Genomic DNA, 24,862 nt, shown 5'->3' with positions numbered 1-24,862 from the left:
ATCGAATTCACTTTGACAGGTACTACATTACTTGGGTTCAATTTTAAGATCTCTTTCCAAGTTAAGAGGAACAGAATACGTTCACATAGGACAGCATATAGAAATTTAGTATCCATAAGCTTTGGAAAAGAGCTTTTAATTTGCGGCAATATATTTTCTGCCCACTCACTGTAAGGTAATAAAGTAAAATAAACATTTAAAATACCATACCTTTAAATGCCCATTTAGTACAGTTTCGGCTTTATTTCCTGGCACCATATAGGCAATTGGTTGGTCATTGGCATTGATATATAAGTCTTCATCCAAAATCTTGTCAAGTATCAACTTTTTAAAAAGTCTTTCGGCATTGTGTCGTGAATAAGTAGATCCCTTTCCAAATATCCCCGACTGAATTTTTGCACTCTTACTCCCTGGTAAGGAAGGCCCGAGAAGTTAGATTAGTAAATATAGGTACGTCAGAAGCCTCCAGTAGGAGAGGCTGAAAAAGTCATTTATGTGACAGTCCGGATAAATGAGGTAGGTAATCTCTTCCACAGGAAAACCCATGGCACAAAGAGACACCCGTTTCCATAAAATGGGAATATCTGAGTAGAACTCTAAAATTTCAATGGTTGTATGTACTTTTCCTCATCTTTTTATGATCTGCATTGGCCAAAACCAGCAGCAAAATAAAGCTTATCGTTTTAGGCTGTGGCATTTATAGCTTATAACATTACATTAGAGCAAAGAAATCAGAGAGAGTTTATATAAACTTTAAGCACTTTGTATCACTGTGCTACATCAGGATAACTGGGCATTACTGATCCAGTTACAAAAAAATGTGGACAATCATTTTTATAAATACTATCTCTGGTCCTGTCCTGAAAGCACTTCTCACTTACAATCCCAGTATTTAAGTCTCTATTTTTTGTGACCCTCACAGAGGAAGCCTTCCCAAACTGTAAAACAAAAGCACAGCAGGGCACGAGACTACACCCTTCCCTCCTCCTCCTTCTGACTGAGAGCAGCGCACTGGGCTGGGTCCTGGGTTTCGAATCCAATCTGCTGTAATTATTAATGTCTTCATTGTGAACACAACTTTATTATAACAATCTACTTAAGAAGTCTTGTGACACTGATTATAATCAGAATTAACAGTTACTTTGTAAAGCTTTAGCTCTACTTTAAGAGTTTCAAATAATTACATTGTAAATGTCAGATGGCTTCTGGTCATATATACTCAATGATTCAAGTTTTTCTTTCTTCAGGTGATTTTGTATCCCTGAAATGTCGCACTGCAGATCAGACCACCGCTCTGGTATCGGTGGGCTGGGTGACATGGGCCAGCCCTAGTGCTGGGGATAGCTAAGAAGCAGGAAAAATAAGTAAGCTTTGAAAGGGGGGAAGGGAGGAAAGCACCTGGCTGGTTCAGTTGGAAAAGCATGTGACTCTTGATCTCAGGGTTGTGAGTTTGAGCCCCACACCAGGTGTAGAGGTTATTAAAAAAATAAATAAATTTAAAGAAAAAAAAAAAAAGAAAGCAAAGTGAAACACAACTTTCTTAATAACATGTAAGAGCTAATGAGAAATTGAGTATGTCAGAAAAATGTTTGATTTAGTAATCTAGGAATTTACATGGAAGGTGCAGAGATATAGCTGAAGCTGTATTTAAAACACCATTTACTGCATCCTTAAGTACAACAGAAAAAGATGTCCTTAAATAAGACTACTTAAAAAAATACATTTTATCAATATGACAACATATATATTACTAAAAACTACTTTAAAAGAAAAATTAAGAAATGCTTATATATCTGATACAGAAGTGATATAAATTACATGTACAGTATGATAAGTGGTTGTACACAAACATGTTAAAATATTAGCAGTTTGGGGGCACCTGGGTGGCTCAGTCGTTTAAGCATCTGACTTTGGCTCAGGACATGATCTTGTGGGTCTGTCAGTTCGAGCCCCGAGACAGGTTCTGTGCTGACAGCTCGGAGCCCTGAGCCTGCTTCAGGTTCTGTCTCCCTCTCTCTGCCCCTCCCTGGCTTGCACTCTGTTTCTGTCTCTCTCCAAAATAAATAAACATTAAAAAAATCAATTATTTTATCTGCAACTCCTTGTTCTTCCTGACCCACCGAAAGAGGCCCAAACTAGAAGGCAAGAATCCACAAAGGGAAGATCAGCCTGAAAAGCAGCTTTGGTCCTGAGGAACAAGCACGTTCAGAAGGAACAAATGAGGAAATGAGAAAACCACCTTCCTACAGGCTAGTAATGTCTTCCTGTCTTCCTTCCTCCCTTCCTTCCTCTCTTCCTTTCTCCCTCTCTCCCTCCCTTCCTTCCTTCCTCCCTCTTTTCCTTTCCTCCCTCCCTTCCTCCCTCCCTCCCTCCCTCCCTCCCTCCCTCCCTCCCTTCCTTCCTTCCTTCTTTCCTTTCTTTCCTTCTTCCCTCCCTTTCTGGCATGTGTGGACACTCGTGAGTCAGTGAGGGGCAGAGGGAGAGGGAGGGAGAGAATCCCAAGCAGGCTCCCTGCTGTCAGCAGCACAGAGCCCGAGGTGGGGCCCGATTCCACAAACCACAAGATCGTGACCTGAGCCGAGATGGAGCTGGACGCTAAACTCGCTGAGCCACCCAGGCGCCCCTCAGCTATTAATGCTTTAAAAAATAAATACACCTATTAATTGCTTTATCTAGTTTTTGAATTAAAGTAAGGCACACATGTGGGAAAAATAAAATATAGTACAGAAAGGTTTAGAATGAAGAGCAGCATTCCTCTGTCCCACCCTCTTCTCTTCTGGAAGGCAATCATGTTTTGTGTTGTTCTTTTTTTTCTTCCCTTTCCCTTTCCTCTTTTCTTTTCTTTTCTTTTCTTTTCCTCTCTCTCTCTCTCTCTCTCTCTCTCTCTCTTTCTTTCTAGTAATCTCTACCCCCAGTGTGGGGCTTGAACTCACAACCCCGATTTGGAGCTCTTTGGACTGAGCCACCCAGGCGCCCCAGGCAGTCATGTTTTAAGTAGCTTTTGCTTTTAGCTCTTCTGGTGGCAACCTCCACAGGCAACCCTCACTCTTGCTGTCATCCCACCAGCCAGAGCCACTGCCTGACAATTTAGCTGCTGACCCCCACTGTGAAAGATAAAGCTTTATCTCATTTTTACCTCTCACTTTCCCTTGCCCCAGATTTGGCTAGTTATACATTAATATTGGTCCATGTATTGATTATTTTCTAACTTTATTTATTAAAAAACATTTTTTTAATTTTTTTTATTTTTGAGACAGGGAGAGGCAGAGCATGTAGAGGGAGAGAGAGACCCAGAATCCGAAGCAGGTTCCAGGTTCTGAGCTGTTGGCACAGAGCCCAACGTGGGGCTCGAACTCACAGACTGTGAGATCGTGACCTGAGTCGAAGTCGGACTCTGCTCAACCGAATGAGCCAGCTAGGCGCCCCTATTTTCTAACTTTAGATACAACTTCTGGCGACTCCCTCTACCTTCTACCTTGGAGGTTATTAATACCTCGAGTATTCCAAGTACTTTCTTTTATTTACTGTACTTATATTTTTATATCATCAAGATTAACACATCCTGTCCTGCGCCCCACACGTTGAAGTCTGTACATTGCCTCTAACCGTTGTAGGTTGTCAGCAAAGTTTCCGTCCCTACTAAGAAAGTCCTGACTCCTGTGTAACCCTCCGGAGAATGTTTACTGCATCTAGACAAATGGATCATTTTTTTGGTACATTTTATCAATGACTCAAAATCGTGTGACAATTTCCTTTGTTTTATATTTGACCTTGGCTCTCTTTCCATAATCTTTCCCATGGAATTTCTTTTTTTTTTTTTTAATTTTTTTTTTCAACGTTTTTATTTATTTTTGGGACAGAGAGAGACAGAGCATGAATGGGGGAGGGGCAGAGAGAGAGGGAGACACAGAATCGGAAACAGGCTCCAGGCTCCGAGCCATCAGCCCAGAGCCTGATGCGGGGCTCGAACTCACAGACCGCGAGATCGTGACCTGGCTGAAGTCGGACGCTTAACCGACTGCGCCACCCAGGCGCCCCTCCCATGGAATTTCTAAGTGCCTTTCTCTTTCTGTTGAGAAATAATATGCGTCCTTCACTGTTCTCAAAAATTTTCATTTCTTATTCCTTCTCTACACTGCTTGGGACCTGTTTTTCTTGACTTTCTGTTACAATCTGCACAGACTGTTCATTGGACCTGCTTCACAGCTGTGGATCTGGGCTTTCTTCCCCCCGGACCCATGATCCCTGTTTACGGTATCACTTCTTTGCCTTCTAGTCTCTAGGGTTGCTGATATTAATCTGATGCCAGTTTGGCTTTGGTTTCTTTCTTTCCAGAATATGCCACTGTGGCATATTCCAGAAGGGGTCCAGAATATGCCACTGTGGCATAAAAATTACCCTGAGCAGAAGGCATCTGAGTTCCTGAAATCTCTTATCTGTAAAAAGCAGAGACCTCCCCCCAAAACTCCAATGTCATAAATTCTCTCCCTGGGAGTAACCAGAGAAGACCGGTTTTTATCACTGGAGATGAGAAGCCTCCATACCACTCCTAAACATTGTCACAAAACTATCTTATCTCCCTCTCTTCTATTCTAAGGGCCCATTCATCTTTCCAAAAACACCCCCAACATTTGTTTTCCTTTAAGTGTCCTTTCCCATCTTCCCCTTCCCCTATTAAGATGGTATATAAGCTCCAATTTTTAAAAAAATGATTATATATTTCTGAGAGAGAGAGAGCGTGAAAGCAGGGGAAGGGCAGAGAGAGGGGGACAGAGGATCTGAAGTGGGATCCAGGCTGACTGCTGACAGCAGTGAGCCTGATGTGGGGCTCGAACTCACAAACCCTGATATGGTGACCTGAGCCAAAGTCAGATGCTCAACCAACTGAGCCACCCAGGCACCCCTAAGCCCCAATTTTAATAGGCCCTTTGAGCCACATTTTGATTAAATCTGTCTTTTGTCAGTTTAATTCACAGGCCCCCAAACATTAAATCTAACAGGGTGGAGGAAAAGTTTTTCTTCCCCAACATCACTTTATTCTTGGTATTCTTTTTATCCTTTTTTTTTTTTTTAAATAAGATTTGTTTTATTTTTAGAGGTTGAGTAAGCTGGGGAGAGAGGGGCAGAGGGAGGGAAAGAGAGAGAGGGAGAGAGAGAGAGAGGGAGAGAGAGAGAGAGGGAGAGAAGGAGACAGAAGAGAGGGAGAGACAGAGAATCCCAAGCAGGCCCCATACACAGCGTAGAGTCCAATGCTGGACTCGATCCCATGACCCTAGGATCCTAATCTGAGCTGAAATCAAGAGTCAGATGCTCAACCAATTAAGCTACTCAGGTGCCCCATACTCTTGGTATCCTTAAATCTCATAAAGCATCTCCTTTGGCATTCGGTGGACATTTCAATCTGAAAGCTTTTTACTCTTTCATTCAGGGAAATTTGATAATTCCTTCTAATTCTATTTCAAAAGTTTTGTCAGACTTCACATCTCCTAAGAAGTGATCTATATTTTTTCTCATATTTTCCATGTATCTTTTTGCTCAAGTCTTAAAAGATTTTCTTGACTTTACCTTCCAACATTTCCACTAAATTTACTATGTCAATCACTTAGAATTTTTAACAGCTCTTTCTCATTCTTTGTTTCTTTCCCATAACATTCTATTATTACTTAAGTCTTTGTGAAGAAACTAAATTATGAGTTTGCCCTCCCTTCTCCCTAAAGCTACTACTTATTTTGTAAATTGTCTCTATACTCAGGGTCAAACACTTACTTGGTTTCTCCTTTGACTGTCCAGTTGTAGTTAACCTTCAGGAATCAGGTTAAACTTCTGAAGTGGTTTGCCCCCCGTTATTTTGTATCTACTTCCCCCTAAATCCCTCCAGTGAACAGAGATACCCAGTTTGCAGGTTTGCTTTAGGCAGGGTCGTCCCCAAATGCCACTTGGGGGCTCTGGCCCCTAACTCAGCTGCCTTTCTATTCCTCGGGCACTTGATTTTTGTTTTGGAATCAATTCCAGGCTGGCATTTGATGGAGTTCTTTCGTGGGCCGACTTTAACTGCCCCCTCCTGTTTGTGGCTCCTCTGCTTACACTCCCACCCCCAGGACCTGGAGACTCAGTCTGAGGCCTCCTGACAATGGGAGTTCTGCCTGGTTGAGAGCCCTCCTCACCTAAGACTCTCTCCTTCATTAATATTGCACGGTGGCTTATTGTATTTCATTCCGCTCGTCAACATGCTTCCATTCGTTCCCTAAAAAATTTGAAAAATCTTGAATCTGATGATGGGCTCTCTCTGGTTACCGATGCCCTTGTGAATCAAATCCCCATTTATTTCCACACTATTATTTTGATAGGGCCTCAAAACAAACAAAAAAAAGAAGACAGATACTTCTGCCCAGGCTGCCGTCCGGAAATGGAAGTCACTCAACAGGCGACTCTCCAAGCAAGTTATAGTCCATTCATTCAGATGAGGTTGTATATGCGTTAATATTTTCTTTGTACCTATTTTTATTATTCCTATTGTTTTTATTGGTGTATAGTTGACATACAACGTTATATCAGTTTTGGGGGTACAACATAGTGATTCAACAACTATACACGTTATGCTCCGCCCGCCATGACACCGAGTGACACCACACGACGTTTTTACAGCAGTATCGCCTATATTTCCTGTGCTGTGCTTCTCGCTCCCGTGACATCTGCATTTTCTAACTGTAAGTTTGTACCTCTTAATCCCCTGTACCCACTTTGCCCTATTACTTGCTTCTCTGAATGTGAAAACCTCACCTTAGTAACATATAAATTCTACACAAATAATTGTTATCATTCATAAAAGCTGAATTTCTTTTGTTACTCAAGAAGTTTTATTCTGAAATCCTTAAGTTCTACAAGACAGACAAAAGAGATTTTTTTCCACGTACTTGGGATGATTTCTGTAGATGTTCAATTTCAACTGCTGTAACTGCAACTATAAAACAGAGAACTTACCCAAGAAAATGTCGACCAGCATATTCATAGTAAATCTCCCAGAAGGACCTGCAGGGGGTTTGTTTTGTGTTCCTTGTGCTGAACTATGTTCTTGAACAAATCTTACAATATCTTTTACATCATCAGTCACATCTCTTGTCTTACAATCCTATGAATAAAAAGAGATTACTTTCGGTGTAATTAAGATGATAACCTAGACTGCTAGGGTTTAATAGTAACAACGGTAGTCTCACAACAAACCGTTTCCACACCAAAACCAAGACCAAAACCCAAGTTCCAAGTGTTCTTTCTTTTCTAAGTTCTTATACTGACCCTGTGTCTAGAACAATTAGCACTCCACCATGTATGTTTTATTGCTGTGTTAGAGACATACCTCTCATCTTTCAATTAGCCGATAGCATGCTGTGAGTGGGACTGTTGTCTCCTTCTTTTCAAACCCCTCATACCTTCTAGAACAGTGCTCCGGCATTTACTTGGATGGTGACCTCTGATCACTTTTGGGGCTTTGATGGCACAGTCAACCCTTTTAATGGTCTCGTCAGTTTGCTCTCTCCTTCTCCTCACTGGTCTCCCAACGAGGCCTACTTTTTTAAGCCCCCATTACCACAGGACCTGTCTGCTTTCATCTATCCTGGCTCTGTAAACTCGCAGTACTAACCACCCGCTGTTCTCAAAAGTGGCATCATGCTCCTGGCCTCCGTCTATGCAGCCCCCTTACCTTCTAACCCTTGTTCATCTGCTGCAGTCTAACAACCTCAAGACAAACAGGTTTCTTGTCTTATTCTAAAAATTGGTGGTGATTCTGAGGCTCTGTCTGGGACCGTCATGAAACAGGGCCCTGTCCTCCCCTCCCACACCATTCCTGCCTTGATCCTTGGTGACTCAGCAGACAGATGATCCCCCACACCTTGGCCTCTGGCATCCTGATCTCCTCTGCCCTAGTGACCCTGTCCTCTGTGAATGCCAGCTGCTCACATCCATGGTCATGCCCACCACCTTGGCCTCAGTAATAACGGCAACCCCTTCATTCTACGACTGCCACCTCATGCCATCTAGTACATTCTGAGCCTAACAATCCACCGGGCCTGCCCATCCACGGGTTCCCATCAGATGATCTCTTGACTCAGCCTGAATTCCACAGCGGTCATTACAATACTACTGGTCCACGTAACTTCAACTCCCTGGCCCTTAGGCCACCTCATCACATCCACTGCTCGACACACAGTAGATCCAATTCTTCACCACTCCGTGCCTGTACCTCAGTAGCTGAACTTGGCTGGAGAAACACATGCAACCACGCTGAATGTCTGCGCTTTCAGCAAATGGCCACAGACCTCAGGGGGACCCTGACCGCGGCCAGGTGATCATCATACATCCCCAGTCTATCACTCCTCTGCTCTCTTAGAGCAGGAGTCGGCATACTGTGGCCTACGAGCTGGATGCCGGTTTCTATAAATCAAATTTTACCGGAACATAGCCATGGAAAATCGATGTATTTATTGTTTATGTCTGCTTTGGGGCTAAGAGAGCAGAGCTGGGCACCTGTGACAGAGACCCTGATACCGAGGCGCACAAAGCCTGACGGATTTCCTCTGGCCCTTTAAGATAAAGTTTGCCGAACTGTCCTAGCCGGCCACTTCTCATTCTGCTTGCTCTTCAATCACTCTCTTATCCTGGCCGCTGCCGACCTTGCCTGCTTCTTCACCGAGAAAACTGAAGCAGCCGGAAGAGAGCTTTTGCAGATTCCTTCACAACATCGATCACCGGCGCCAGTCCTGCACGGCCTTCTCTTTCCTCCTGCTATCCAGATGAACTCTCTAGGTTCCTGCCTAAAGCCAATCTCTCGACTTGCACATTAGACACCCCCCGACCCCCCGTCTATTCAAGGACACTGCTCCAGCGGTTCTCTCCTCTCTCCTCGTCAACGTTTCATCCTGGACAAGTGCATTCCTATCAGTGCAGCCACGGGCTGCTTCCCCTGCAAGCTGCTGTTTCGTTTCTCTGCTCATCCTTGAAGCACTACTGGTAAGAGTTCTCTATATTCACCGTCTCCAGTTTTGCCCCCATCTACTGAAACTGGTCAAACAAATGCAAGCCGCCTCGATTCCCGTGGCGCTAAATCCAGTGGCGTCTTCCTGGTCCCTTCCCTGCTTAGCTTAGCGGCAGGGTTTGAGCGGCTCGCACACCCTCCTTTCTGAACCACTTTCTGGGCGTATTTTTGGTTTTCCTCTGACCTTGCTACCTCTCTTTCTTGGTCGCCTTTCCTTGCTCCTCCTCTTCTCCTTAACCTCTTAATGTCCCAGGGCTCAGAGGTTTGGTTTTCTTCTCTTCGGTCTAAACTTAAATCCCGGAAGATTTCATCTGTGCACGTGGCTTCGAATACCACCTATATGCCCAAATCCCTATGTACCACAAGCCTCTTTCCAGAATTCCTCAATCAACAGACACACCTAACTCAATATACCATAAACCTAACTGATCCATCCTGCCAAACGTCCTGCCCCAAATGTCCTGGCCGGGGTGGGGGGGAGGGTCACACCACGCCTCCAGTTACTCGGCCCTCCATTCGCTGCTCTGGCCTGCCTTTTCCTTTCCCCTTGACTCTTGGCCCTGCTCAGCTACACGGGCTCCCCCACTATCCCCCCAATGCACAGGTATGCCCCCCCGCCCCACCTTGGGGCCAAGAATGCCCACATCCAGGGAACTGCATCTTTGCAATAAGACGTCCCTGGGCCACCTTACCCAATACCGCATTGTGCCCCCCACCCGCCACTCCTGACTCCTTATACTGCTGTGCTTGACACGCACTTATGCTTTTGTGTTCAGCTTCCCTCTGCTAGAACGTAAGCCCCACAAGGGCAAGGATGCTTATATCCTGTTCAGTGATGCATCCCAAACTCCTAGAACAGCGCCTGACACAGAGCAGGCACTCAACAAATATTTGCTAAATGAGAAGTGATTGGCAGCATCTACAGGGGAAGGCTGGGGGCAGGCTGAGGCAGGGGCGGCGGGGGGGGGGGGGGGGGGATGGGGGGGTGGGGGATGGCTGCCGATCCACGATTCCACCCCAAGGGAGGGTATATCACCCTCTGCTCTGGCCAGCACTGCAGATCTTTGTCACTACTTTATTCTTCACATGGTATCACGATTATGTGAATCCACGTCTGTCTGTCCCCCTCCAGTCTATGAACTGGCCCACACCCTGTTCATCTGTGAATCCCTAGCACCTTGCAGACGTTTCTTTTTTTTTTTTTTTTTTAACGTTTATTCATTTTTGAGAGACAGAGACAGAGCATAAGTGAGGGGAGGGGCAGAGAGAGAGGGAGACACAGAATCCCAAGCAGGCTCCAGCCTCCGAGCTGTCAGCACAGAGCCCGATGCGGGGCTGGCTCTCGTGAACCACGAGATCGTGACCTGAACCGAAGTTGGACACTCAACCGACTGAGCCACCCGGGAGCCCACCAACATTTCAAATAATGTGAAAATGCTCTGTTAAGTACAGAGACATTAAAACACAGAATCACCATGATAGGTAAAATAAAGTACCTGATGAATGAATTTAACAACTTCTCACAATAATTTTTAGGACAGACAATAGCAAACTCATCTAGAAGCTACTGCCATTCATTCTTTATAGGTTTTAAATAACCAATTTATAGAATAACGTAATTGACCTGATTCAAATGCACGGTCCACTAGTTAGTATAACTCTTTTGAAAAAGAGTTCTTCCAGTATAAATTGGAATTTGATTTAAATATTCTACCTGTACATGTCAGATCTTTTTGGGTTATCTACAGATTAACGATATTTCTAAAATATTCTGTAACCTTTGGTACACATCTATAACCTTAGCATTTTGGACAGGTCCAGTAAACTTTTCATAGGCTTCTAATTTGAAAACTATTCCACAGAATTACTACTAAATGTTTCTATTCCAAATTACTATGGGGAAGAAGCCACCTTCCCCAGTTCAGTCCCCAAGGGCCCACGTATGGTAACCTAACTTGGCTAAATTAAGAAAGAAAAAACAAAACAAAACAAAACAAAACAAAAAAAAAAAGAAAGAAAAAACAAAGTCCTAGCAATTTCCTGAATTACAAAGAATTTAAAACTTTCTCATTTTACCTTGGTTTTACAGCAATTGTCACAAGAAACATCTGGGTATTTCTTACAAAAATCAGGATTAAATCCATTTTCACCAAAGTAAGCTAAAAGCTGTATTCTCCTGCATTCTGTTATATTTTCACAGTAGTGCACCATACTATACAAATTGTTGAAGTGAGTCTCTCTTGTATGACGGTTTCCATCCTTCTCCACTGAAAGAGGTGAAGCACACAGTAAAGACACTTCTTAGAGTAGAAAAATAGAAGAAAACACTACAAAAATGTTTAGAATAGATTAATATAATTTTAAATCTTAAATGAAATAAAATTACTAGTAGCCATTATATATCAACATAACATCATTCTATACTATAATCAGCTGAGTATGTTTATCCCTTAAATTTTTAGTTTTATAGGAATAAATGAAGATTGTCATCAAGAGTGGCTGAACAATTTTTTTAAAATCTTCGTTGTTCCCAACAATGAAAATCTGACTGAACTTTACTGTACTTATCAGACACTCATGTACTTGACTGCACGTCCAAAGTCAGCAGAGCATGGATGAAACTATGGTAGCGGGCCGCACGCCTCCCTGGGCATCTGGGATGGAAGCAGTTAAGCCAGTGGCTCCAAAACCGTGCTGAGGAGCCCCGGGGTGCTGCGGTGAATACTGCGGGGTATTTTAAATGTCAGGGAAACACAGCAGTACCTAACATCTCCTGGCACCACACAAAATGCTAGTCTGCGGGGCCGCCCCATGTTCATCTCTGTGAAACTGAAGTGTTGGAGGCTGTTGGGATAAAAACAAGTACCTCCAGAAAACCCGTGTGAAACAGGAAGTAAGGGTAGCAACATCTAATCTAATTTCAAGGTTTGAGAATGACGCACACATACTTACCATTGGCAAGCAACTGCGGTTAGTTAAGAAAGAAAATAAAATTTGTTTTTCTAGTTTACGAGTACTATTTTTTTCCAAAATGTTGCTAAGTGTTTAAGACTTTAAATGCTTATTAAACTGTTTGGACCTAACTTAATACAGGTTCTGTTTCAAAACACACATGGACACACTGAGTTTAAAAGTTTCATTTTTTCACTGAGAATCGTCTTGTTACATAGAGTGTAAGGGGCGTGGGCTTTGGGGGTCAGGCAGACCTGGGCCCCGACAGGGCGCTGCCGCTTACCGGCTCGCGTCTCACGTCCTCGTCCGTGAAATGAGGGGAGAAATGGCAGCACCTGTCAGGCTTGTCGTGCAGCCTGAGCGAAGGGATATAATCAAGCAGTGAAGGTGGCAGCATACAGCGGGTGCCAAGCGATGCCCTCTGTCAGTATCGCTACCACTGTCCTTCCACTTGCCCCCCATCCTACTGCTGCTGCTGCTCATGGGGGCTCCCGGGGGCAAGTTACAAAACCTTAGTGAAGCTCCCTTTTTTCATCGGACAAACTCTGCCTCAAAAGCCAGGCACTATGAGCAAAAAAGGTGATACAGTATTTGGCACGGTGCCTGGTAAGTGTCACATCCCATATGTAGTATCTCTGGAGGGGTCCGTTCAAAAGCAGTCTCAAAATAGAAAACTTACTTAGGAAATACATTTAACTAGCACAACGTAATAGAAAAACGGGCAAAGGGCATAACAAAACTCTAAAATACGTATCTGCTTTGACCTGGCAAGTCTAAGTCTGGATGTACACAAGCGCACAAACGCCCAAAGATACCCGTACAAAAATGCTCGATGTTGCACTGCTGATAACATGAAAACCAAGAAATAATCTAGGTCTCTATTCAAAGAGGACTGGTTAAGTAGACATGGAATAAACCGTACTAGGGAATTCTAGGTAGTCAAACCACACGTGGCTACATCTTAGCGTAGAATGAAAACAGTAAGGTCACTGTACGTCTACGTAGGACAGGCACATCCCACTCACATTGCAAAATACATGCATTTGGCAGGGGTAAACAGCAAAGACAAAATACTGCTTATCTCTGATGGGGGGTGGGTGGGGGGTTGAGATAGGAGAGGGACATACGGGGGGTTTTATTTCTTAACCTGGTGGTACATGAGCGTTCGTTACTCCTTCCATTCTACCATTCTGCGTGTTTGAAATATGTGTTACGTGCAAGGACGCATGCAGAGATTGAATCTGGAAGGACAAAGGAAACCAACAGCTGGGGTTCTTTCCTAGAGTAGAACTGTATACAAGCATGCTTTGGAAATTTTCTGCCTCATGCACGTCCATATACACACGCCTGCATCATTTGAGTTTTACATGACAAGCGTGTAATACTTGTGCAATAAAAGTGAACTGAAGTAAAATTTCCATATCTACATAAACAGTTCTAGTTTTCTACGACTATTTGAAGGAAACTGGACCAGAAGTACCACAATAGCAGGAGGAGATTACTATCACGAGGCTGAAAAGGACAGGATGTCTCTACAACGGGGCTTGACTTACTCAAGATGAGTCTCTTCAGTCTGGTCACATCATGATAGGTATAGAACAGCAGGCAGTGAGATATTTCCCCATCTCTCCCCGCTCTGCCCGATTCCTGGTAGTAACCCTCCACGGATTTAGGGAGAGACGCGTGGATCACAAATCGCACGTCGGGTTTGTCAATCCCCATTCCGAATGCTATTGTTGCACAGATAACCTGATGGGAGAGCAAAAGCCTGTTAGACTCATGACAGACTTAAAGACACATTTTAATCACAGATGCCTCTAAAAGCTCTATCCTCTATTTTACTTTAAAATGCACTCTAGGGGCGCCTGGGTGGCGCAGTCGGTTAAGTGTCCGACTTCAGCCAGGTCACGATCTCACGGTCCGTGAGTTCGAGCCCCGCGTCAGGCTCTGGGCTGATGGCTCAGAGCCTGGAGCCTGTTTCCGATTCTGTGTCTCCCTCTCTCTCTGCCCCTCCCCCGTTCATACTCTGTCTCTCTGTCCCAAAAATAAATAAATGTTGAAAAAAAAATTAAAAAAAAATAAAATGCACTCTATACAACTATCTAGTTTCTTTCTCTCTTTTTCTTTTTCTTTTTCTTTTCCTTCCTTCCTTCCTTCCTTCCTTCCTTCCTTCCTTCCTTCCTTCCTTCCTTCCTTCCTTCCTTCCTTCTTTCCTTTCTTTCTTCTTTTTTCTATCGGTAGAAAATCATTTATTCCAAGAGAAACTGAGATAATAAGGACTGGAGACAGGAGAGCATGAGACAAATACATGAGTGGAGAAACAGGTGAGGGCGAGGGTATGTGTGTGGGTACCTTTAGGGTAAAAACATAAGTACTTCTGTTCTTACGGGAAGTGATTTCCTATCTTGTGTATCAAAATCAACATAAAAATACTAGCCAATGTTCAGAAGGATTCTGTATCATCTTAAGGACTAAAGAGAAGCACAATATAAACTTTAAAAAATCCCGCTGGGTAAAGTGACCCCAGTCGTCTTGACTGCTCTGGGGTTTGCAAGGAACAGACATTTAAGCATCCCTGCTCATTGCGGTCGTCAGCGTTGTCTTTTACTTGGGGATGGGGTATTTTCTACCCAAGTCAGCACTCTTCTCCGCTGGGACGCTAAACACACGTCCGAAGGACCCCAGGAAAATGGCACAGCTGGGTTCAGGTACTGTTTCACGATGTGCTTTTTTCTTCAACTTTGACAGTAGTGAATACGCTAAATGTCTTGATAGAGAAGGTCACATTTGGGAATATTCTTGGGATCAGTAAGACTTTGGACAATAAGCTTTCCCCTCACTGCTCCTCGATAAATTACTTCAACCACATCTATGAAGTCTTGCTTGGTTTTGAAACTTCCCACAAACTTAGTGTGATCAGGAGACCCCTAATTCACTTTCATGTGCTGCCCATCGAAGAAGAACACAGTAGATGGAATATAACTGATGTCAAAATAGTGCGTGTAAACGGGAGTTCGGTCCACATCTACCAGATACATGGCAGCCATTCTACTCAGGTCAGAAGACGTCTCAGAAGGAATATCATCTGGCTGCAGACAGACAGGATCCTCATCTCTCCCAAACCTGAACCAACGCCTTCTCTGCAGTACTTTTTATTGCTTGGTCTACTTCTTTTTTGCTAGTTAGCTTGGGCAACAGGAAGCTCACCTCGACATGATCCAAATATTTATCCTCACCGTCGCTCTTTATTTGTGCAAGGCACCTCCTTCTCTTCCACTCGAGGACTGTCCTCAACCCCGACCACTTCTCCAAAAGGTTGGCACACTGGCAGTTCCCTTCTTCTACACCAAAAGCAGCGACCCTAACTCAAAGTAACCCAGGGGTTGGTTACTGCCTCCCAACTCTGGCAGACCACTTAAAAAAATACATAACAACAATCTAGTTTCTTAAGTTGGTCCCATTATTTTGCATGACTAATGTGAGATCTTCATATTGATAATTTGCAATTACTACTGAGACCCAAAAAGGTAAAGAGAGGCTCGTGTGGTGGGGTGGCAGGCACTTTCTCATGTATTTGGTATTGTCACGTAAGGGGCCAGACTCAAGAGCAGTCACTAACCTCCGAACGTGCTGCCACATCTAGTTCTCTTATTTTTTTTTTTTAAATTTTTTTAATGTTTATTTTTGAGAGCGACAGAAAAGCGGGGGAGGGGCAGAGATGGAGGGAGACACAGAATCCGAAGCAGGCTCCAGGCTCTAAGCTGACAGTGTAGAGCCCAATGCGGGGCTCCAACCCACGAGCCGTGAGATCCTGACCTGAGCTGAAGTCAGATGCTTACCCAATTGAACCACCCAGGTGCCCCTCTCTTATGTTTTTGATATGGAGGTATGAGGGGCACTGCCCACACAGCCATAGCACCGAGGTCATGGTCATGATCGGGTCGCTCAGGAGCTCCAGGGTGATGACCACTGCCAGTGCCTCTGATGCTTCAGGAACCGTGGCAATGTCACCTGTGCCCGTGTTTACCATCTGTTTTTCCCTAGTGGGAGCAGCTGATCAATCACACACCAGCTTCTTTTCCTCAACAGCTGATTTCAAAGTAAAAACTTGTGAAATTTTTATTGGAACTCACAGTAAAAGTCTGACAGTTGCTTATATTAGGGGGAAAGAAAAAGACTGGAGACCATGCATCGTGGCTGATGCAAATTACTTAGGAAAACCAAGGTGACAGTTGAACTTCAGGAGCTTCATAAATTGATTTTTAGTAAAAAAACCATTTTTAAGAATAACCATGGCAGTTGCAAATTTAGGGCTTATTAACCCAAAAACATTACATCTCCAGGCAAAATTATATTATACAAATAAAGCTGCGAGACCAGTATTTCAAAAGCAACCAAACTACCTGGTAGCCAGACTGAGGCCGATGACATGATTTCGGTCACTGGGCACCAAGGAGAGGAACAGCACGCGGTGGAGTAGGCTGACAGCAAACGGGCGTGTTTGTCCACACTGGTGACGGCTGTGCCTGAACTACAGGCTAGTCGTCCCCCCAGATTTATGGCACTTTTATCGAAGGAAATGTCCTTGGAGAGAGAAAGTCTGCTGGAGCCTCTAGTGGCTGAGAGCAGGTGGGGAGGCTGTGCAGAGTGGGGTGGCAGCCCACAGGCCCACAGGGCATGGCCTGCGGCGGTCCCACAAGTAGGGGGGCTCCCAAGGGCAAGTCTCCCAAGGTCAAGGTCTCCTGAGGTCGAGGGGTGGGCCAGGGGCAGTCTGCAGGCTCCCAGGGAGGTGACCCTGAAGCCAACTTCCCCTGAAAGCCTTTAGCCTTGTCACTGGGAAAACTGGCTTAGTCGAGCTGTTACTTCCTTCTTTATTTCTGTGTTGCTCTTAAAACGCCAGACTATAATAATTTCTTTGTGAAGAAAAACAATGAAGTTTTTATTCTATCTCACAAATCTAACAAGATCAAGGTTGTCCAGTGACTGTATTATTATACCTGGATGGTAAGGATTAGCTAGTCTGAAAACAAACAAAAACTCACCAATTTTTTAAAACCATATTTTTGATCAAAGTGTTTTATGTACATATATACAAATACGTTATCTGTATGCATGTGTACTGTGGAATATTTATACTATACGTAGAGATTTAAAGAACTTGAAAATATTTGGCTTTTTTCTCATCTATTTTTCTATTTAATTTTCTTTTCTTTTTTTTTTAATAAAAAAAAATGCTTATTTACTTTTGAGAGAGAGAGTGAGTGTGAGTGAGCGAGGGAGGGGCAGAGAGAGGGAGACAGAGAATCCCAAGCAGGCTCCAGGCTCTGAGCTGTCAGCACACAGCCCGATGTGGGGCTCAAACCCACAAACTGTGAGATCATGACCTGAGCTGGAGTCAGATGCTTAACTGACTGAGCCACCCAGGTGTCCTTCAATTTTCTTTTTTATGGTTGAGATCTCACACTTCTGGATTCTATTTGTCCCTACGTTTTTCCATCGTTGACATTTGAACATTTTCAAATCATTATGAAATTCTTCACAAACCATTTTCAATGTCAGGAATGCTCTATAATGTACCCAGTCACTCTCTCAGGACATTTAGGCTGTTTATATAACACTATCATACAGTTAACAACATTGCAATAATCTTGTATGGTGAGAAGTGGTAAGTACAATTGTCGAACCACTGTGCTGAACTGAAAGTAATATAATATTGTCTGTCAGCTATACTTCAATTAAAAAACAACAAAAAAAAATGTAAAAAAACAGCCATGTAAATTCCATGCCCATATTTCAGATCTGAGGCTCTTGTACAGTCTACAGTATTCTTTTCCAGAAAGGCTCTCAGGAGCACTGTAGGACATTGCCTCTTACAGCATCAACCCCAACAGTTAACAGAAGTCTGCTAATACCAGACTTGAAAATGGTCGCTCACTGTTTTTAAATTTGGATTTAATAATTAGCAAAGTTGCACTTTGGAATACATTTGTGCTTAGACTTTGCTGGCTCCTTTTTTCATTTTTTATTAAAAAAACTTAAGTTTATTTATTTATTGAGAGAGTGCGTGTGTGAGTGAGGGAGGGGCAGAGAGAGAGGAAGGAGAGAGAGAATCCCAAGCAGGCTCCTCACTGTCAGTACAGAGCCGGATGCAGGGCTCGAACCTGGGAATCACGAGATCGTGATTTGAGCCGAAGTCAAGAGTCGGATGCTTACCGGACTGAGCCACCCAAGCACCCTCAGCTCCTTTTCGATGTCTCTTGATAGCGTGGGGCAATTTGCTATTTGAGATTCATGTCTTTATCAAAGTTTTACACGCTCTATGGGATGTTTTATTTGCCGAAGACATTATTTCCCCAGTTTGCTGTTGCCTTTAATTTTGCTCACCAATGCACAAGTGTTTAGGTATTTAGGTTTTTAATCATTTCTATCAATTCCTTCCTTTTGAGCTCTTTTTAAGCTCAGGTTCTCTTCCAGCCAGGGCTCCTACGTTTAAAAATACCAATAGCTTTACTTACCTGTGATTTTGATAGGAGGATCCAAAACAATCCCTCCCAGCAGGTAAGTGGTACCTCTGGTTGGATCACCCTCCTTTTTTAATTTTTCAGTGCCTTCCTTGCCACACGCTATTTTTACACATTTTCCAGGTGAATTCTGGATTTCTGTGTCACTGATGTGTCTGTGATGTACTGCAAAGCCAGTGTTCACGTGTTTTCCTTTTCTTGCCAAATTCCTTCGGTTATTTAAACTGGGATATTGTTCCAGGCAAACTTTAGAAAAAGTTTATCAAAGGAATTAAAAAAAAAAAAAAAAGAAAACCCACTGGAATTTTGGTGAAATATACAAGTTAGGGAGGACTGGCATCTGTGATTACTTCACTGACGATAAGGCAGTGATCCACTTTCTGGACTTCACAATCTGAAAGTGCCCTTCAGTTGTGTTCAACACACGTGACAATGAGCTGGCTGTGAAATTCTTCAGTCCCAGGCTTCCCTTCTCTGATTCTGAAGACCGCGTGTCCTGCTTCTGTTATTTAGTGAAACAGTCTCAGGTCTGTCTGGTTTCTGTAGAGTATCTTATTTCTTTATCTTGGTGAATGTAATTTCTTTTAGCTCTTCGTTAATCGGTGAACTATGTCTACATTTACCTTTTCTCCCAGTGACACGGAAATAAAGCTTTTAAATTTGTTAAATATTTCTTATGTACTCATTTAGAACACATCTGCCTGTTGTATCTGTATCCCAACTATACTGATTTCCTTCTTGGACACCCTGATTATTCTTAGGCAGATGCCCTGACACCAACAAATACCATTTTCCTTTTTTCCCCTAATTTTCATCTGTTTTCTTTCCTTCACATTTTCAAGTTATTCGCTACCTCATTGATGCAAATGTCTGCACTGATCTGAACCATTTGTGTCCCGATACATAATTCTATTTGTTTTGCCTTTCGTGCATTTTCTTATCTGGATAAATTTCATTTTTATTTGTGCCTTCATCTCAGCCTGTAATCTTCCTATGGTAGAGTGCTTCTGGTTCATATAAGTCAAGTCTTCTGACATCTTTCCAAGGACACTAGGCTAATATACTCTAAGATTTCTTCTGTTTTCCGTTAGAAAATACTTTTGAGAGATGTTTTTCCTCTAAATCTTCAGGGTAATTTCCCTTTTTGTGACCTGAAAACTTCATAGGCTAAAAAAGTTATTTAGTTGTTTTCCTCAAAGTCATCGATGTTACTGAGAAAGATCTATCCAAGGCTGGCACCTGCTGCTATAGGAGATGCCTAGAGTGTTCTTAGTTGTCTTCCTCTTGATCCACTTGGGTGACAAATCTGTCATCTCAGAAATCTCAACACCATTAGTTATTATGGAAATGCAAATTAAAATCACAATGAGATGCCACTTCACATCCCCTAGGATGGATACAGTAAAAAAGACAATAATGGGTAATAATAAGAAGGCAGAGACACTGGAACCTCACACGTTGCTGCTCAAAGTGTAAAATTCTGTAGCTGCTTTGGAAACAGTTTGGTAGTTCCTCAAAAAGCTAAACGTAGAGTTACCGTATGACTAAGCAATTCCGTTCCTAGGTACCCACCCGAGAGAACTGAAAACGTGTTCACACAAAAACACGTACACAGATGTTCACAGAAGCATTACATTATGTGCCAATAGCCAAAAAGTGGGTGCAACCAAATGTCTACCAACTGATGGATGGATGACAAACTGGGCTATATCCCTACCATGGAAGCTACCTGGCCACAAAAGAAATAACGTACGGATACATGCTGCAATGTGGATAAATCTTAAAAACACTATGCTAAATAAATCAGTCACAAAAGAACACATACTGTATGATTTCACTCGCGTGAAATGTCCAGAACAGGAAAACCTATAGAGACAGACTAGCAGTGGTTAGGTTAGTGGTTGCCAGGGGCTGGGGGGTTGGTGGAATGGGGAGTGGCTGCTAATGGGTATGGAGTTTATTTTGGGGATGATGAAACACTCTGGAATTAGACAGTGGTGGTGGTTGCATAACCTTGTGAATATACTAAAAACCACTGACTTGTAAACTCTGAAAGGGCGAATTATAGCTGAATAAAAAAATTTTTTTTATTTAAGAAAAAGCAACTTTGGAAGTCTCAAAAAGATGTTTTTAAATTTCAGTCTTCTTTTGATGTTTATGGTATTTATTTATTTTTTATTTAGTTATGTTTATTTATTTTGAAAGAGAGAGGGAAAGAGAGCATGAGCAGGGGGAGGGGCAGAGAGAGAGACAGGCAGAGAATCCCAAACAGGCTCCACACTGTCAGCAAGGAGCCCGATGCGGGGCTCGACCTCACGAACCATGAGATCATGACCCGAGCTGAGATCAAGAGCTGGATGCTTAACCAACTGAGCTGCCCGGGCGCCCCGATGTTTACTGTCTTTAAAGTAAAAACAATTTTCATCCTGTGTGTGCACGTTTGCTCATGTCCTATAAAAGATCATTTCCTTGATTTGTTTATTATAGAAAATGTTACCTGGCAACCATCCTGATTAATCCACTTGTGCTGTACTTCATCCCTGGCAGAATCGCTGAGGCCGGCGTGATAAGCAAGAGCAGCGAGACCATCCTTCTGTAAAGTGTCAGCCATTGTGTCGCATTCTCGCCTGGAGAGGCAGTAGATGATCCCAGAGTCATCTGCCGAGAAACCAAAACAGAGCTTTTATCGTAAATAACAACACAATTTTCATTGTGTTCATAGAAATATGTGCACCACGAGCAGACCTCCAGGGTATTGCTAGCGTAGAGGGTGGTCACAGACGTAGAGTGATTCAAGTGACGAATTCACACGCACTGGAGAAGACAGGATGGGACCTTCCGTTCTGCCCCCAGATGACTCCTTAGGTGGGCCTGGAGGAAGCCCGGGCTCTGTTTCACACTGGCCATGCAGCGGGAAGGCACCCTTCCACGAACATTGTGGAAAGCGTGAGGCAATGTGCATCAGCCTTAGAAATGCTTCTGCCTTTTGACCCCGTTCCTTCTATGAAACTCATCTAGGAAAGAAAGGGGTACCACGGCTTCTGCCAAAAGTTTTGTTTCTACTTTTGAAAATTAGAAAAACTTCAATGGCCACCATTAGGGGATTAATTAAGAAAGGACATCATGAAAAAAACTATACCGTAATTATTAAGTGGTTTCTAAGCTTTCTGAAGAACCCTGACGATGTTCAAGGTACAGAGCGGGTTAAGGGTAGAAAAAGTGCACACACAGTACGCTAATGGAAAGAAACACACACAAACAACTGCTGGAGGGAAGTAAACCCCGGATGGTCCCGGCGACTTGTCTTGAGGTGACTCTTGTCTTTTGCTTCTTTCTTTTTGTTGCTTTCTTGGTTTCTTCAAGGAGCACGTATTCTATGTGTCGTTTTGAAAACCACAAAATGAGAGGCGTTAAAGAAAAAGCCCTCTCTCCGTGGCAGAGCCAAAGGTGCAGACAAAAACATGCTATCTATATTCGCCACCCGGGACAAGGGGGTCTGGAAGGGAAATCACAGACGACTTCTTGGTCCACCTCTCTGCACGGTCTGATTTGCTCAAACAAACACATACACTAATTTTAAAAACACGAACTAGAGGCGGTCACCAAGAACAATTCTCTCTGGGAAAGGAGCAGGGGGGTTACGTGGAAAACTACCACGAGTTTCGCAATCTCTCATCTTAGGTAACAGAACTCCGAGGCAGACCCTCGGGAGAAGCCCCTAACACAGAGACTGCTAGAATCCGTACCGACAGGGGCCAGAGGAGAGATGCCGAAACCACGAACTATAGCACGGGTGTGTGTGTGGGGGGGTCATCTCATATACTTCTTAGGGTTTATTGTTATCAAACCAAATGGGATTTTACAATTTCCAGCAGTGAGGCAGTTGTGATTTGCTGTTCTATAAATAGCTAGTTAGTGCTACTGTCATGGGAAAAGTGATGTTTAACATGCACACACACATTCTATCGTGGTACCAATACCACAATATTTACTTATTACTTCTAGACATAATTCGTCACATGTACTCACGTGGGTGATGCTTTCTGATCCACTCTAAGCAATCAAATGCCACCTTTTTGGGTTTTTTCGGTAACACGTAGTATTTCAGATTATGTCTGTTAAAGCTCATGCTAAACCTAGAAGCCCCAAAGAGAAAATTTTGTTATTAAGAGAAAATATAGTTTTACTCACTTATACATCAAACACTGATTTTCCACAATGCGAACCTAATGATCAAGCCACCTGAAGCGGATGACGGTCCCTGGCAGCTTGCGTCACACGACGCTCAAGGGGAAGTCAGGTTAAGTGTTTGCGGAGGGAACGGTGATAGGGAACAAATGTCTGTGGGACGAGATGACAAGGAATCAGGAGGGCTGTGGAAGATAACACGTAGAGAGGACAGGTGAGTCAGGAGCCCGGTCCCTAAGACGAGGTCAATTACAAGCAGAGGTGGATAAAACTGAAAAATCACAGAGAAAACACACACTTTAGGCCGCCAATGTTCCCAAAATTTGATGGTGGACATAAAGAGCTGATTGCAGGGCAGCAGCGGGAGCCAAAGCCCTCCGGATCACGGATTGCTGCCCTGTGCTCTGCGCCCCAAAGGGCATGGGCTGATTCTGACACACATGTGCCCCCTTTCTCTGCTGGCTCACCTGCCTCCTCCCTCCTGCTTCCTCAGGGGGCTTTTCTCCATTCTCTCTGCTCTTGTATTTCAGGCCCTTCTGCCAATTCTTCCCCTTTGTCTCTGAGTATGTTCTAGGGCCACCAATACCCCCAACGGCAGAAGCTTCTCTTGTCCCTGCGCTCCCCTGCGGGTGGCACCTCACCTCTGCCTTGCCCGCCAGTGGCAAATTTCTCAGAAGACACTCACGCCCCCAACCAATTGACCACACATCCAATTTCAATTCCCGTCACCTCCATTCTGGCTTTTGCCATTACCATGCTACTAAGATTGCTTTATCTAAGCTTTTAAATTTTATTTTTTTATTTTTGAGAGACAGAGTGACACAAAGTGAGAGTGGGGGAAGGGCAGAAAGAGGGAGACACAGAACCCGAAGCAGCTCCAGGCTCTGAGCTGTCAGCACAGAGCCCGACGCGGGGCTTGAACCCACAAACCGTGAGATCATGACCTGAGCTGAAGTCAGACGCTTAACCGACTGAGCCACCCAGGCACCCCCCGTATGTAAGCTTTTATTTTTTATTTATTTATTTTTTTTAACTTTTATTTATTTTTGAGACAGAGAGAGACAGAGCATGAACTGGGGAGGAGCAGAGAGAGGGAGACACAGAATCCGAAACAGGCTCCAGGCTCCGAGCTGTCAGCACACAGCCCGACGCGGGGCTCGAACTCACGGACCCTGAGATCATGACCTGAGCTGAAGTCGGACGCCCAACCAACCAAGCCACCCAGGGGCCCCTAAACTTTTAAAACTAAAGAAAGGTGAGGGGATTGTTATGGGGTCCCGGGCCCTGCAGGGACTCCCCCACTAACCCAGGCTCCAAAGGATCAACTTCTTTGGTTTTAGGACGGACGAACGAATGACTTCCATGTGGGGGGGCAGCCGCGTTCCTCACGGGACCGCCCTGCAGGTAAGACGGCCAGGGAGCAGTGGGGCTGCCTGCAGGGGGTGCGCTGGTCTCCTTCAGACCTCACTCTCCGGCCCCTCTGTCACTCCGTGTCGTCGGCATCGTCCCTGAAAGCCTCCACTGGCACCGACCGTTTCAGGTCCACGGGCTTGCTCCCTCCCCGCTGAGCCCTCGAGTTTCTCTGTCTCCTTCTCTGCTTCCTACGCTTGCTCCTGCAGTGGGGGCCTCTTCCCTCCTCCCCGCATCGCCTTCTTTATTTAAGCAGCACTGAGCGTCGGCCCTACCCGCCCCGACTCAGGCTCCTCCTCACACTTCTAAACCGCCGTCCAACTTCTTTCTCAACCAGTGGTCTGAAACAGGGGTACGCGTACCCCAACTTCACAAAGATCTTCTAAAGGTACATCAGGAAAGACAACAACCGCAAGCGAGTCAGTTTGCGGGTCCTCCATTTGCACGTGGACTGTCTCCCGAGAAGACTGATCTGAGGACACTCCTGTGGCCGAGACACCCTGCGCGTTACCCCGGCCCCGCCTGCCCCCTTTACGCGGCCGTCCTCTCACTTTGTAAAAACCGACCAACCAACCAACCCTGCTCTTCACCTGTCCTGAACTTCACGGCCGTGCACTGGTCTGGCGGTAAAAACCTCCAGGACACCACACGGAGCAAACTGAATGTAGTGCGGGTGTGTAGGTGAAATTTTCTTTAATCAAAGTACCAGAAACCCTTGGTAGGGCTTCATGTCTTGTGAGGGCTTTCCATATTTGTGTTG

At 44.2% G+C, this 24,862-nt stretch overlaps 1 protein-coding gene and 1 pseudogene across 5 annotated transcripts in view; both read right to left on the bottom strand.

Annotated features, from left to right (window-relative positions):
- Positions 1 to 24,862, bottom strand: part of BLM (BLM RecQ like helicase) — an 89,384-nt gene that overhangs the window by 9,413 nt on the left and 55,109 nt on the right. For all 5 annotated transcript variants that reach the window (XM_045058760.1, XM_019831839.3, XM_023254891.2 and 2 more), the window contains 6 exons: positions 22,534 to 22,640; positions 21,002 to 21,162; positions 13,537 to 13,732; positions 11,108 to 11,298; positions 6,982 to 7,129; positions 211 to 410 (listed from right to left, as the gene is read on the bottom strand). In XM_045058760.1, the coding sequence (XP_044914695.1) occupies positions 211 to 410; positions 6,982 to 7,129; positions 11,108 to 11,298; positions 13,537 to 13,732; positions 21,002 to 21,162; positions 22,534 to 22,640 (1,003 nt within the window). The remainder of the gene's footprint in view (positions 1 to 210; positions 411 to 6,981; positions 7,130 to 11,107; positions 11,299 to 13,536; positions 13,733 to 21,001; positions 21,163 to 22,533; positions 22,641 to 24,862) is intronic.
- Positions 14,134 to 17,243, bottom strand: LOC102900947 (annotated as a pseudogene).

Source organism: Felis catus, chromosome B3 (genome assembly GCF_018350175.1).
Source record: "Felis catus isolate Fca126 chromosome B3, F.catus_Fca126_mat1.0, whole genome shotgun sequence".
Lineage (NCBI taxonomy): Eukaryota > Metazoa > Chordata > Mammalia > Carnivora > Felidae > Felis > Felis catus.
The sequence above is the reverse complement of the archived record's forward strand: the minus strand, read 5'-3'. Positions and strand labels throughout refer to the sequence as shown.